Source organism: Juglans regia, chromosome 16, assembly GCF_001411555.2.
Source record: "Juglans regia cultivar Chandler chromosome 16, Walnut 2.0, whole genome shotgun sequence".
Lineage (NCBI taxonomy): Eukaryota > Viridiplantae > Streptophyta > Magnoliopsida > Fagales > Juglandaceae > Juglans > Juglans regia.
The window spans coordinates 2,055,721-2,071,640 of record NC_049916.1 but is presented as its reverse complement, the minus strand read 5'-3'; the positions used below and the strand labels follow the sequence as shown (position 1 = coordinate 2,071,640).

Below are 15,920 nucleotides of genomic sequence, written 5' to 3'. Positions count from 1 at the left end.
CCTTCTTGTGGCCGAAGAGAGCACTTTTTGCTCTCAACTGTGTCAGTGGTTCTAACTTTATAGTCGGTGCACTGTGTTAATTGATGGACCCTACATGATGACAATTTGTAAATTAATACTTAATAATTCTTTTTTACAATTTCCAATCAAAGAGCACTCCCATGATTTTTCTATCTTGTTTTCTATTACAAATTATTAAAGCTTACTTTTTTTAATTAATAATTTTTTACAACATAATATACATTAACTTGTATTTCTTTTTCTTCGAATCATTTAAATAATTTTTTTTTCAAATATTTCTTCTAATTAACAATAAATTTAGAGTAATGTTAAGTCTAAGTCATATATATACAAGCATTGTACAAGCTTTTTGTAAAAATGTAAGTTTTATTAAGAAAAAATGAGTTTTTTATACTTTTACACAGTGAGATCCACTTTTGTATAAAAGATTTGCACAAGACTTGTATGGAGTTTGAATATCATTTATCACAAAGTTGTAATATCCTTATATCTTTTTATAGTTGCAAATCTTTTATGAAAATAAATTCATAAACTGATATGATTTTATATGATACGTTAGATATACTTTACAATAAAAGTAGCTTTACAATCTAATGTACCAAATCAAACTACATCAATTTACTTTGTGGAATCTTTTTGTGGTTAAAACATTTTTCTTTTTATATACAATGTGATATAATTCATCCTATACATACACAATGTTTACAGGATGAATAGGAGCCGCTACATATATGTAACAAGTCACTGTAGATGAATGTAAAATACAGGAAATTTACATGATTCATTTGGTTTGGTTTTTGGACAAACACTCACATATTTGGGTTTGAAATATATTTTACAGTATTAATTGAGAGTGATATAAGATCATGTTATATATATATATATATATTTATATATATAAGAGCCTATGAAATAGAATTTTCTTGTTTTAATGATTTTTATTATTTTTCTGTTAAAATTTAACATCGTTCGTCTAAATTCCGTGAACTATGAAATTCCCATCTGCCAGCAATCATCATTTCAAATCACCATTGCATGAATAGAGAAAAATCATTATAAAAGAAACAAAAACTCTACTTGCAACCGCTCAGCGGCACCCTTGCGGCATCGTGTCCGACGTGGCACCCTTTATTGGAACGTCGCCGTTTGGTGTTTGCTTGAAGGCAGAAGGTAAGACAGAATTGTCTAGCCTATACGTCGTCGTTTGGTTCTCCATTCCCTCCAAGACAGACGGGGTCGATTGGCCCCTTTCCCATTTCCCCCATTCAGACGAAAATTACATTCGCTCTGTGTTCTTCTTCCTCCTCTACATCCTCGAATCTCCATCTTCCTCCACGCAGCCCCATCGTGGCCCCACGAAGCCAGAGCACAGAGCCCCCTTCGTCTTCTGCACGAACCCAGAGCTACCCACGATCCCAAGAACACCCGAGTCACTGTCTCCGTCTTCTCCATGAAGCCACAGAGCCACATTCCCCTTCGTCTTCCACAGGAACCCATCGAAGCCCCTTCCTTCTTTTTCTGCACCTAGACCTGAAATCCCCTTCCCACAAACCCAAATCTCAAATCCCCTTCACACAAACCCAAATCTCAAATCCCCTTCACACAAACCCAAATCTCATATCTCCTTCCCACAAAATCCCGAAACCCTAACCCTAAATTTGTTTGGTTATTAAGCTCTGAAACCCTAACCCTAGCCCAAATTTGTTTTGTTATCAAGGCCCGAAACCTTAACCCTAAATTTGTGTGGGTTATCAAGCCCCGAAACCCTAACCCTAACCCATATTTGTTTGGGTTATCAAGTCCCGAAACGCTAGCCCTAAATTTGTTTGGGTTATCAAGAACCCTAACCCTATCCCCAAAAGATTTTCTATAATCATCGATCGGGCCGAGTTTCAACATTTCCTCACTGAAAAAATCTCGTTTGTTTTCTCCTTGTCTGTGCTTTGGTTTTACTTTTTAAATGTGTGAAAGTAAATAATTCTTTATCATACATTGTACATTTAGTCATGTAATACATTGTCTATGATGTATAATTCTTGCATTAACTATTTAGTCATGTAATTTTTGAAATCACATTCCATATCTTCCTTGTTTGCGTTGCCAATTTATAATTTCCATTTCCGTATGAGAGTCACAACATCTCTATGAATGCATAAAATAAAACTTTAGGGATGTTTCAGCAAATTGTGCATAGCAGTTTAATTATTAAAATCTTTGTGGGATGTTACTACATTAATAGACAGATTGGGATGTTTGTGGGATGTTTCAGGAAATTGTATCCATACAAAAATTATTAAAATCTTTTTCTGCACTTAGTAGACAGATTTATGTACTTACTACATTCATATTGTTTATGTTATCCTATCCATATTTTTATCTATGAGAAAAACAGTAGTGAATAGTTAGCAGCAATTGGGATGATAGTATTAGACAGATTTATGTATTAGTTGACAGATTTATGTACTTACTACATTAATATTGTTTATGTTATCCTATCCACATTTTTATCTATGAGAAAAACAGTAGTGAATAGTTAGCATCAATTGGGATGATAATAGTATTAGACAGATTTATGTATTAGTTGACAGATTTATGTATTAGTAGACAGATTTGAATACTTACTACATTAATATTGTTTATGCTATCCTATCCACATTTTTATCTATGAGAAAAACAGTAGTGAATAGTTAGCATCAATTGGGATGATAGTATTAGACAGATTTATGTATTAGTTGACAGATTTATGTACTTACTACATTAATATTGTTTATGCTATCCTATCCATATTTTTATCTATGAGAGAAACAGTAGTGAATAGTTAGCATCAATTGGGATGATATAGTATTAGACAGATTTATGTAGTAGACAGATTAGCATAAAAATCCCAGATTTATGTATGTTCCCTCTCTCCAATTTGACCTGATTGTTATTTTACTACATGTTAGGATGTCATCATCAATATCTTCCTCATCATTTGCTAAACGTGCTTTGGGTATACCATTCTGTTTTTGTGAGGAGCCAGCCACACTGAGACTTTCAAGTACTGCAAAGAATCCAGGACAACCCTTTTTAGGGTGTCCAAAGTATAATACTAAGGTAACTCATTTATACATAAAAAACTTTTGTACATGTAATGAATAATATTAAAACATCTAACATTTGTTATATATGTTTAAAATCTTTAGGGATTACCATATTGCAGGTTTTTCAAGTGGGCGGATGGTAATGAGGAGAATGAGCTCCAACTTCGAGGAAGAACCAATGACTTGCCAAGAAAGGACAATGAGCTTGAGAAGATACTCGACGATGTCCACAAGAGGGAGATTGAGGTGATGAAGAAGGAGTTAGTGCTTCGGGAAGAAGAGGCTAAAATAAGGCGTTCACGCCAACTACTTCGGTTGTATTGGGCTTTTGCCTTTTTAGTTGCATGTTGGTTGTTGCTTGGTAGTATTGGAGTTTTGGTTTTGTATTGGACTATGTAGTTGATGTAGTTTGTATGGATATTGAGCAGATTATAAAACTGCCAATATGTACATTTTGTAAAACTGTAAAACAGTGACGTCATGTATAAGCAGTTTGTAAACAATTTGGTTAGGTTAATGTATGAGCAGTTTGTATGGATTTTGTATTAGTCAAGTAGTTTGGAGCAGTTTTGTATGGATATTGAGCAGTTTTTAAAACTGTTATGTACAGTTTGTGTGGATGCAGTTTGTGAATGTGTATTGTTGCAGTTTTGTAATGGATATTGAGCAGTTTTTTGTATGGATATGCACAGTTTGTATTTAATTTGTAAGTAAAGCAGTTTGGAGTAGTTTTGTATGGATATTGAGCAGTTTTTGAAACTGCTATGCATAGTTTGTATTTAATTTGTAAGTAAAGCAGTTTGGAGCAGTTTTGTATAGATATTGCGCAGTTTTTGAAACTGTTATGTACAGTTTGTGTGGATGCAGTTTGCAAAGCAGATTGTTGCAGTTTGTAATGGATATTGAGCAGTTTTTAAAACTGTTATGTACAGTTTGTGTGGATGCAGTTTGTGAATGTGTATTGAGCAGTTTTGTAATGGATATTGAGCAGTTTTTTGTATGGATATGCACAGTTTGTATTTAATTTGTAAGTAAAACAGTTTGGAGCAGTTTTGTATGGATATTGAGCAGTTTTTGAAACTGCTATGCACAGTTTGTATTTAATTTGATTGTAAAGCAGTTTGGAACAATTTTGTATAGATATTGCGCAGTTTTTGAAACATACCAAGCACAGTTTGTATGGAAATGCCTTGTGAAGCAGTTTGTATGGATATTGAGCAGTTTTTTAAGTAAAGCAGTTTGGAGCAGCATGTACATATAGTATACATATTTATAGAGCAGTTTTTCAAACTTGTTCTAAGATGCTTGCAAATTTTACTTCATTTCGACCATTGATTGGATATTGGCAAAAAGTGATACACAAAATGCCAAACACGAAACTGTTTTACACAAACTAGCAAGAATTACACAGAACTCATAACATGAACAAATTGAGCAACATGAACCACCTCGCCAACCAAAGTTTTTGAAACATACCAACAAATGTCCACTTGACTCCCAATACACACATATACACAAATGTCCACTTGACTCCCAATACACACATATACACAAATGTTGGTATGACTTCCAATACACACATATACACAAATGTTGGTATGACTCCCAATACACACGTACCAACAAATGTCCCAATACCAACAGTTCACTTCATTGCCAATACACACATGATAAACACCAAATGTCCCAATACACAAAAATATCTGGAAATGGCTTCCCGATTAACAAAATAGCAGCACTTGGATCCATATACACAACTATTGAGCAGTCTTCTAAGCCCTGCAAAACATACAACATAGATGACTTAAGTTTCAAAAGCGAGAACTCAAAATATCAATTTTAACAACATTAAACTTTGTATTATCAATAACATACTCAACGAATGAAATTATTTCGGGGGTTGTGATTCACTCAACCCAAATTCTCCCGGTTGGGATCCATCTAATCCAAATTGCATCTGTAAATGGTAAACACCAACTTAGTTTGCTTTTCACTAATACTATTAAAATATCGACAACACGAGATCTACTTACAGTTTCTTGACTACCAATCACCGTTTCTCGGGCCTCGAATTGTTCAACATTAGGAGTATCCATCTCCGAATGGCCAAATAACCTCCTGCAAGTGTCCACAGCAGTTGGTTCTCCTCCATCTCGCTAATAAACAATCCACAAATAATGTTTAAATCTGTGTCATATTTGCATGAAATGGTAATTTAAATCTTTTAATATTTAAAATATGCACCTGTTTGTGTTTCCCCTTCACTGGTACTCTCTTTGTCTTTGCTTTAACTTTCCGCATGTCTTTCTCCATTCTCGATGCTCTCCTTAGAGACAGGGGTCTGCCTTTCCCTCTGACAACATTCGGGCTGAGCACTTGCTTCGAACTACCAGTTGTAGTTGTATCATTTGCCCCACAACCAACATTCGCCTGAGTTATGGGACTGCATGGTGGTTCTTGATTGGCCCGATATAAGTCAATCATTGCATTCAATTTTGTAGTTGCATCCTTAGTATGCTGTAACGAACCCGCAGCATGAGTAATCATCTCATAATAGATATTCAACAGACTTGAATATCTGTTAGCATCTGCTCGTTGATCCCCTGCGTCATAGCTGCTATCGATTAACGTGTATCTCCGTTTGATGTCCTTTCTCCATCGATCTAAAATGTATGTTTCTGGCACCGACTTAATCCCATTACATTTGAATACTGCCAAAATATGCCTACACAATATCCCTCTCATCTGAAACAACCCACACGAACACTTTGCAGTTGCATCTTCCTCACTAAAGTCCACATAGTGTGTAACCGGATTTGTGAACTCTTCCACACGAACTTCATCCTCTACATGATATGTCTTTATTGTACCATCATGCTTAAATAACTTTGGATCCATATCAATAATACCGGTAATTTGCACTTGGAGTTCCCTGAATTTAGCATTCGTGTACAGCTCTTGAAATCTCTTTTCAATTGGGGATAGAGATATACAGGGAATGGAGACACTAAATGAATGGAAGTCTGCAGCAGTTTCATTCTCAAATTTCTTTTTCAGAGCATTATCAAACTGGTCGACAAATTCTTTCAAATTTGTCTTGCCATGAACATAACCGTCAAAGAATGCATTCATGCTCTCACTCCGCTGCGTAGTACTCATTCCAACCCAAAATACGTCCCTCAAGAATGCCGGTACCCAATGCTCACGCTCATCATATAAACTTTGTAGCCAGACATTTTCATGCAAGTTATACGTGGTGATTAGCTGCTCCCAACATTTTTCAAACTCTTCAACACTTTGAGTGTCGTACACACATTTCATCAAAGCAGTTTTCATGCCACTTTTGTACGAACTATGGGAGCCAAGCTTTTCGGGTACTTTCTTCAGTATATGCCACAAACAGAATCGATGTCGGCTTTCTGGGAATACAATGGCAATGGCATTTTTCATCGCTCTGTCTTGATCTGTGATTATGGCTCTTGGAGTTATACCGTCCATACATTTCAACCATGTCTGGAATAACCATACAAATGTCTCGGTATCCTCACTGGATATCAATCTTGCTCCCGACAAAATTGACTGGCCATGGTGGTTTACACCAACAAATGGTGCGAAGGGCATACCGTATCTATTGGTCAGATACGTAGTGTCAAATGTCACCACATCACCGAAATACTTATATGCTGCCCTACTACGGGGGTCCGCCCAGAAGACATTCTTCAATCTCCCTTCATCATCTAAGTCCATCAACGCAAAGAACCCGGGATTTTTGTACTGCATCCTTAAAAAATAATCTTGAAGCGCTCCAGCGCCACCTTTCCCAAGTCGCAGATGTCTTGCCTTGTCCATATAATTACGACAATCATTTTCTAAAAACGGGAGGTTCTCGAATCCACCGGCGCCAACGACAAGACTGCCAAAGCTCTTATTCATTCGAATCCCAACCAGGTCATTTGTATCTAGAACTCTTTTTACAGTCTCGCTAACTTCTCTATTACAACGAAAGAAGCGGGATTTCTGTGGACTGAGGCCGTGATTATGTATATTATGACATGTTGTCAACCGTACCTTTCCCTCAACTTTTAAGGCATTAATCTTTGCCTTACATTCCGTCTTTCCTGTCGGACGTGGTTTGGCGACATTCAACATTCTATTTCGGGCTTTCCCACCGCGGGCACAAGCTAGGGTGACATATCTAATAGTCCCATCCTCGGCCTTTTCACTCCTTTTTGTCATCACCCCAAAGCCGTATTTCTTACCATATTGCTTATAATAGGTCAATAACTCTTCAAAAGAATTAAATTCCATCCCCGACTTTGTCTCCTCAATCGTATCACCACTATCCATTTGGACACACTCAGGTGTCCCGGCACTGCCATCCTCGGTATCCCGTGAAACAGAGGTATCCTCTTTACTCTCCTCATTAAGTCTAGAGGATGTATCAGGTTTTTCAGTTTCCTTACAAATGGGTGGATCCTCTGTATGAACTCTTGAGCTCGTTGCGGAGCTAGTAGTGATGAGAGGATTGGGAGGTCCCATCCCATATTGAAATTTGTAACTAGTATTCTGCATAAATCACAATAATTAACACAATTAAACTTTATGATTAATAAACATATTTATTAAAAAAAATACTAGCAAAGTTGCATCACCACCTGAATGTTAATTGGATATTGGTTGCCATATGGATATGGCATAAAGGCCGGTGACCATGCAGGCATTGGTCCATGCCAAACGTGCATATAATTTGATAGGCTTGGTGCAGTTGTTGGGATGTCCTAACATAAAAAATAATAATGAGAGTCGCAACCAATAAACATCAATGTAAGCACATTCCAACAAATCTTTAAAATAATATCACATACCGTGCTTAGAGAATTTGAGCTACTCGGTGTTAGCCCAACTGAGTTGTCTTCTTTTTCCATGCTAACAATTCCAATGAAAACTATAGCTCCTGAAGAAACAACAAGAATCACTAAATTATGTTGATCATTCTTATGAAAACAAAGGTTAGAGGCATCAATGTAAATGATCCAAACAAGTAAAAAAAAAATATTTTTTTTAAGAATTATCATGTGTAATGAATTAAATTTATTAGCAAAAGAAATTGATTTGTTTAAAAACAATTGAAGAATGAACTCTATCATTTGAAAACTTCATAATAATTTAACTATTAAATGGTTTTGATTGAACAACCTAGTCTCTAAACCCCAAAATCAGCTCACTAATGCATTTTGCAAAAAATCGATTATGGTAATAGACTATGATATAGATAGATGAACAGCTAGCTAGCATCCATTGAGCCCCCTGTGGTGACATATACAAGTAACCCAAAATGTAAGCAAAACATAATTATATGAAGTCACAAATGATATAGAACACCATTTATAAAAAGGAAAAAACCCTCTCAATTGAGCTTTTAGGTATGAGAGATGGCATAGGGCTTGTCAAAGTTGTTGGCCGGTCATAGGGTCTCTCTCGGTTGCCATATATTCATGACTTTTGAGTCTTTACTGTGAGAGTTGATCTTGCCGACCATTTTGTGCTTTTTATTTTGCACCCTTATGGTATTGGACATTTACATTCAAATGAATACATCTTTCTTAGATTTTCTTGAATTACTAATTACCATTCATGTCATGCTGGCTGTGGCAAATGTGCCATTATCTACACAAGAAGCCAACAAAAACATAGAATGCCAACCAAGAAGCCAACAAAAACATACCCTTTGCACTACCACATTATCTACACAACAAGTAGCAAAATGAAATACTAACATCTATAAAATGCAAATGGCAAAATTAATAGAGATAACCGGTGCAAATAAATTTATTTCCTACTTCCTACACTTTTTGGCCGACCTTGAAGAACACTCTGGCTTTGGAACCTTTCTCGTTAACAACTAAAAATGCTTATTGATGTTTCTAACCACTAAAATGACATCAAAAACAGCACATACGAAGAAATGAAGCCACAAATATAGGAAGCTTGCGAAGTGGGATGTCTTACCTGAAGCTAGCGACGGAGACACGAAGCCGAATAACAGAGATGGAAGAGATCTCACAGCTGTTCATGCGAACACGAACGAAGAGATCTGCAGTTCTTCTAGACCCAAAAATCGACTGCTTTAAGCTCAATATTTTCTCTTCCACGATTTTTCCGAAGTTGCTGGATTTTTCTTTTGTTTCTGAAACACAAAAGTTCCTTTTCGTTTCGTTCTGAAATGTAAATTCCCTCCATTTCTGTTCGTCTTCGTGTTTTCTCTTTTTTTTTTTTTTTTTTTAATTAAACCGGCTGACGTGGCATAATTGCCACATGAGCCGGTTACGCCGCGGTTTGCTACAGACGGTTGTCTGTAGCAGTATTGCTCATCTGTCATTATTTCTTCCGTCGGTTCATGCACCAACAATTATATTGCTGTTGATCGCACGTCGTTTGGAAAACAGAGGACGCTGCATATTAAAAAGATGGTTAGTCAATTAACGGGGTAAGTCAATTACGAGCCTTTTCCTTCTTTACAGGTGCTTTTTTTGAGAAAAAAATTTTACTTCTTAATTTTGTTTGTCATTTCTTCTTTTCCCATTTATTTGTTTGATTATCTGCGTGTATATGGTTTTAATCAGAGTATTTTCTACCTTTCTTTTTTTTTGTTACTGCAATGCTTATTTTTGTTATTTTTGATGATTAGCTTTCAGATCTCGTCAGTTAAAAGACTTTTAGAACTGAAGATTTTTGTTTCATCTTTACAAGTGTACAGTAATATTTATTTTGAAAGTTTTTCTAAATAAATTATTTTCTAGATTTTTTTTATTTATTTCAGTCCATCAAGTAATCCCAACAATTATATTCACCCAACACATTTTATAACATATTTCAAAAGTAAAAAACTTCAGTTGCTTTGTACAATCTTTTATGGTTTCAGGTCTTTTATTAAACTTCTTAAGTTCTTTTTTTGTCGTTTGTCTTCAAGTCTTTTGGTTGAGTCTGGACATTTTTGCTTATAATCTTTGTAAGTGTATGCTATTATTTTTTTTTTATATCATCATTTGTTATATAATTCTTTTCCTATTTTATGGAATTGTGAGTGTGTTGGAGAAGTTTTTGTCACAAACCAAGCAAATCATACAATATATACAACCTAACATAAATTGTGAGTGTATTATAAAAATCATCTAAAAAACAAATGTCGTGCGGAATTTTCTCTTTTTGAGTTATTATTTTTCTGTCTAATATTGTGTTTGTGACTTCGTTGGTGTTGTGTATAAGGACGGTATTGTGTTCGAACAGAATTATTAAATTATGTCATGCATTAAATTATTAATTGAATTTTTTTTATAAAACCATATTATTTCTTAAAAATAATCATTTCACTAAACTAGGCAAACGTGCTTAGCACATTGCTCCTGCACTAGTGTGTGTGTATATATATATATATATATATATATATATTTTTAATGAGCAGATCTAAATCGAGAATGTGCATCATCAAAAAGTGAGAATTTGAGCTCAAATTGATAATTTTGATAGTTTATAGTATAAATTGAAAAAAAATAGAAATAATGATATAGGCAAAATCTCTATAATAATTCATTTTACAACTTAATTTTAAATAAAAGATAGTTATGTAAAATTTAAAACTAAAATCAAATAAAATTTTTAAAATTTAATGAAGTGGAACTATCATTTTAGCTTGTTATAAATCGGACTATAAATTAATTCCGTTCACATTATTATTATTTATCAAAATATATATACAAACTATATATAATTCTAGCTATATATATGTTACATGTGAAATGAATTAATTGTTTATGAGAATAATTTTGTGGTATTTGTAGCGAGGTAGTACACTTGTACTCGTTGATTGTAATCAAATACATGACATGACTTGCTCCTTGGTCCATTCCGATTTTGTTTCAGCTGCAATAAAACTTAATTAGGAAGTTTTTAGCCTTGAGATTCTATTAATAATAATTAATAAAAGAGACAAAAGAAACCCGCCATGATTAAAAATGAATGTTTCAGTGGGACCTGACACTTTTGGTTAATTGAATGAAAGGATTAAGAGATTTTATTCAATCATTACTGCCGTTCGATTTGGATTTGGATCGATCCACGGATCACAATCATAATATCATTGGGTAATAATAATTATCAATAATGCTGAATTCCACTGGGTTCATCCATCGTATTACATAGGGACCGACCTTGGGCCTCTCGTGCCTCACTCTCCATATCTAAGCAAGGAATTGGGATTTGATGATGTCGATTTGACAGATTTTGTATTGATAATAAGTATTGAACTATATTTTTGAGAAGGCATATTAAGGTAAATACGACAAAAAATGGTGAAAATTTCTTGGATTTTGGACGGTATTGTGCGCATTTCATTATTTTGACTATAATTTTGGCATCAAATATCATAATCATGCATATGATTTTAATTCGAAAAAGCTCTATTTGGTGCATACATTGCGGTCATCAGCCTATGTTTAGTGGTCCCGAAAATAGCCGTTGTCCCTTCAAATCGTCAATAATTTAAGTTATTTTTCTTTTTCAAAAAGAAAAAAAAAATTTCACTTTCATTTTAGGGATGGTTTTGATAATTCCGATTTGGGCTAGATTTTTTTGCAAGATTCTTATTTTATTAAGTATTTTACTTTTATGCAATAATATTTAGAATTTTTCATTTTTGGGCAAGATTCTCGTAATCTCATATTGTCATATACTATTTGAGCCTAGCTTGTGAGTTTCAAAACCTAGCTTACAAATTTTATCAATAAAATTAATTACTCTCAAAGTTTTCTCTTTGTTTTGAATATTTTCTCAATCTCAATCTTTAATTATGTTGATTAACTAGCAGTCAGAATAATCCTATTTCTATCCAACACCAATGTGTAAATGATTGAGTTTGACCATGTGATGATGCTATGTGGCGTCATTGTAAAGTTGCTTGTTTTGTGTTCATGTCTGTATCATAACTAGTTTGCATGACATAGGAAGCGCATATGAGATTTCATATTATTTAAGAGAAATAAGTTCTTGTTCTTTATAATGACTTTAATGAGGCTCTAATTGTACATCAATTTTTTTAAAGTATGACTTAGATGTAGCTTAAGCTTTTAATTTAGGCGTTACAACTAGTATCAAATCCTATCTAAACCAGAATTGTGGACTAGAGTCCTCCCACCTATGATAGAATTTCCCAACAAGGATACTAGGAATCTAAGGGATCATAATCTTTGCGCAAAGATTATGATACTTCATACTAACTGATAAATATAGGTATAAATATTGTACGAATGAGATCTCACATTACTTGAAAGATAAAAGCTCTTCCTCTTTGTCATGATTTTAACGAGGATTCAATTATATGAGTATTAAGCATTCTTAGGGTTAAGTAGTTAGCATTTTGCGTACGTAGGAACTAGACCAAGTGGTAAATTTTGTTAGGTGCTTAAAGCATTTTTTATAAATTTACCAAATATATTATTTTTAAAGAATTTTTAAGCTATTAAAATCACTTTTTAAACCTTGATCAAACTCAATTAGCCCAAACAGATAGATGTTTTTATTTTTTACAAAAAGCGGAACCACATAATTATTAAGGTTTTAAATATTTATACACTTTGAAAAAGTGCTACTTGCCAAGAAATCCTAGAAATGAATAAGATCGGAGGGAATTAATGGAGAGAAGTCAATTGTCTACCTAACAATAATATCAGTACATGTTATGAAATTAATGATCTGACAGAAAAAAAGAAAAAAAAAAGGGATATATATGTTGTAATGTATTCCCCATATTGAATAAAGGAGGGTGGTAGGTGAAACTAATTAATCTCTTAATGCATGAGGGTGAGAAATATTAAATATAATTGATATTGGGAGTAGATCGAGCTTCAATTAAGTCGTATAAATTATATTAGAGAAAATCATCAGTTTGAGGTGTGGGACATAAGGGATTTGATAGTAGAGTTTCATGTGATAATTACATTATAAGTTAGATTGAGTAAAAAATGGTGGTAAATGGGTAACCATATTTGAGACTAGTAGTCGTACGAGATTTCACATTATTTGAATGATCGAGAGATTCTCATAATAATATCGACTTTTTTTTTTTAAGTATAAGTCCAAATATATATGACTTGAAATTTACAATAATATATGTGTGATTACAATATAAATTAACCAAATGCAATGTTCTAACGTTTAATTTGGATGGAGTAGCTAGCTCATACTGTCATAGACACACACACACGTATATATATATATATATATATACATATACATATACATACATGACCTTATTTCATATTACAATTAACTTTGAAACGATCGACCTACTTCTGTACCTTTTGTTCAACAATTAAATAGAAAAAAAGGTAATGTCGATGCATGTTCAAGTTTGTCTTTACCTCCTCCAACGTCCTAATTAATACAAGCTATATATATATATATATATATATATGATATATACTAGGATCGATAGTGGCATGACAAACAAGCTAGCTAGGCGACGTTGTAATTAAACGCTAGCTGCATGCGCAGTGTGAAGATATATAATTTGTAGGGAGCACAAGCTAGCCAGCACATGATGATGCAGGAATTATCGGGGCATGCTCCGGAGAAAGGATCCACTCTTGGTTATCTCCCGGAGGGGTTTGTCGGTGAATCTAATGAGGTTATAGGCTAAGCCACCAAGTATGGTTCCTACGGGTGGCCCTACAAGATAAACCCACAGTCCCTTGTATATGTGCACTTGCAGAGCTGGCCCTATGCTCCTGGCTGGGTTCATCGATGCACCACTTACTGGCCTGAAATATATCATTAATGGCGAAACTCCATGCATGTTAATCATGTATTTTCTAGAAATATTGGGAAAAAAAATATCTCGGAAATTTTCCCTAAAGTTGAAGCTGTTAATTATATACCCGGCTACGAAGACGTTTAAGGTTATTGTCATTCCCACGGCAATCCCTGCCAATTCTCCAATCTGCAAGAATATAAATATATTTATGTCTCGATCCGCTGATCAACACCAAAAATCTTGCGCAAGATATATATTAAATCCAGTTTCTGGGTAGAGTACTACTTCATCATGTGTAAATCTGAATAATGTTTGCATGTTCGACCTTTGCTAGTTACGAGCGATTTAGCGATTTGTGCTACGCTGACATAGTTTTTTTATTGAAAAAAAAAACAAAAAAAATAAAAATTTTGAGAGAAGAAGAAAATCTTCAATTTCATGAAAATCATCTCTGTCTTCAATTCGTACCATTTAACGAATGTCTTATATGTCAGTATTTATGTGCGATTTTGTGCATGAACTCGCTTGCAAGAGACTTTTAGATAACAGACACCATGACTTAAAAAAAAAAGAGGAGATAAGAGTTACTTACAGCTCTATTATCTGTGGAAACGCCGGAAATAACAAACATCAAAAGAAAGGAGATGATGATCTCGATGAGAAGAGCCTGAATATTGGATCCAACAGGTACTGTTCCAAAGAAAGACTTCTTGTCGACTGGGAAAACAGCGCATAACGTGGCACTAGCAAGAATTGAACCTAATATCTGCGCTATGACATACAGAGGCACCTGCACGTACGTATTAAAAAAAAACATTATATATAAGATCAATATGGTCTCAGAGAATGAAGAGAAAAGCTCATTGTTATATATATTATATATATATATATATATATATATATATATATATAAAAGATGGATTCGAAACCTGCCTGTTTGAGAGGGAAATGCCTATAGATTGCAAAAGTGAGGGTCACTGCCGGATTAAAGTGGGCGCCGGAGATATGACCAACAGAATAAACCATGACCATTACTATCAAACCCCAAACTATACAAATCCCTGGAAATGATACTGAACCGTAAATCTTATTGACAGCAACCGAACCACACCCAGCAAATATCAAGAAGAATGTCCCAATGAATTCAGCAATCACCTGACCCAAAACAAATTGAATCAATAAATAAACAAACAGCTAGCTTATATGCTAGAGAAATATCTTAAGTTCACAAACAGATTCTTAAAAAATAAAATTCACATACTGATATGATTTGTTGTGTTACATGATCAAATTGTAAATCATTATTTACTGTAATATAGATATAATGTTCCCATCTAACCATGCATATTAGTTTATGAGTTTTACTTTTGTGAATCTAACACTTCTATATATGTATGTAAGTAATATATTCTAGTTTTGTAAATTGACATGGATCAGTGGCATTAATTGATAATTTGCATATACCTTTTGAATGAGCTGATCGGTCTCGGATGAAGTACAGAGTCCCCAGGTTCTGTCGCTTGTCGAACTCTGATCACCTATTTCCATCATTGTGATTTCGCGTGAAGACATTCTCCTTCGATCCTAATTGAGTAATTAATTAATTAAGCAACTTAATTCGTTGATTTCAAAGCGACTACTAATTAATTAACAGACTATATCTTTCTCCTCTCTTAACAATGTGTACGTTGACAGAAAATAGAATTGGGTGTCAGGGGAAGGAAATTTAAATGCCTATAAAATGGAGGATTGATGGCTTTCCTGCTTTTGGGAGTTGTTTGCGGATGTATCATGTGCTTCTACTTCCTTATCAAATCTAGACCTTAAACTGAAATATAACAATTAACCACAACTCTCATGTTTTATTTTCTTGTGGCCCATGGAAATTAAGCTAGCTCGAGCTTTGTAATTTTCTTCTCCTTTTTCGGTCCACAAATAGGTTTATAACTTATTTATAGATCTTCTTGCATGATCACATGATTACTTAATGTAGATAAAAGGAAAAATGC

General features: G+C 34.2%; 1 protein-coding gene across 1 annotated transcript; it reads right to left on the bottom strand.

The window, feature by feature from the left end:
• Window positions 1–13,445: 13,445 nt before the first annotated feature.
• On the bottom strand, window positions 13,446–15,624 carry LOC118344885 (probable aquaporin NIP-type). The gene is made up of 5 exons (XM_035686757.1): window positions 15,376–15,624; window positions 14,845–15,066; window positions 14,504–14,701; window positions 14,036–14,097; window positions 13,446–13,918 (listed from the first exon to the last, which is right to left on the bottom strand). Exons 1-5 carry the CDS (start codon window positions 15,481–15,483, stop codon window positions 13,711–13,713), a joined length of 798 nt encoding a protein of 265 aa, XP_035542650.1. The 5' UTR covers window positions 15,484–15,624; the 3' UTR covers window positions 13,446–13,710.
• Between the last annotated feature and the right edge of the window lie 296 nt (window positions 15,625–15,920).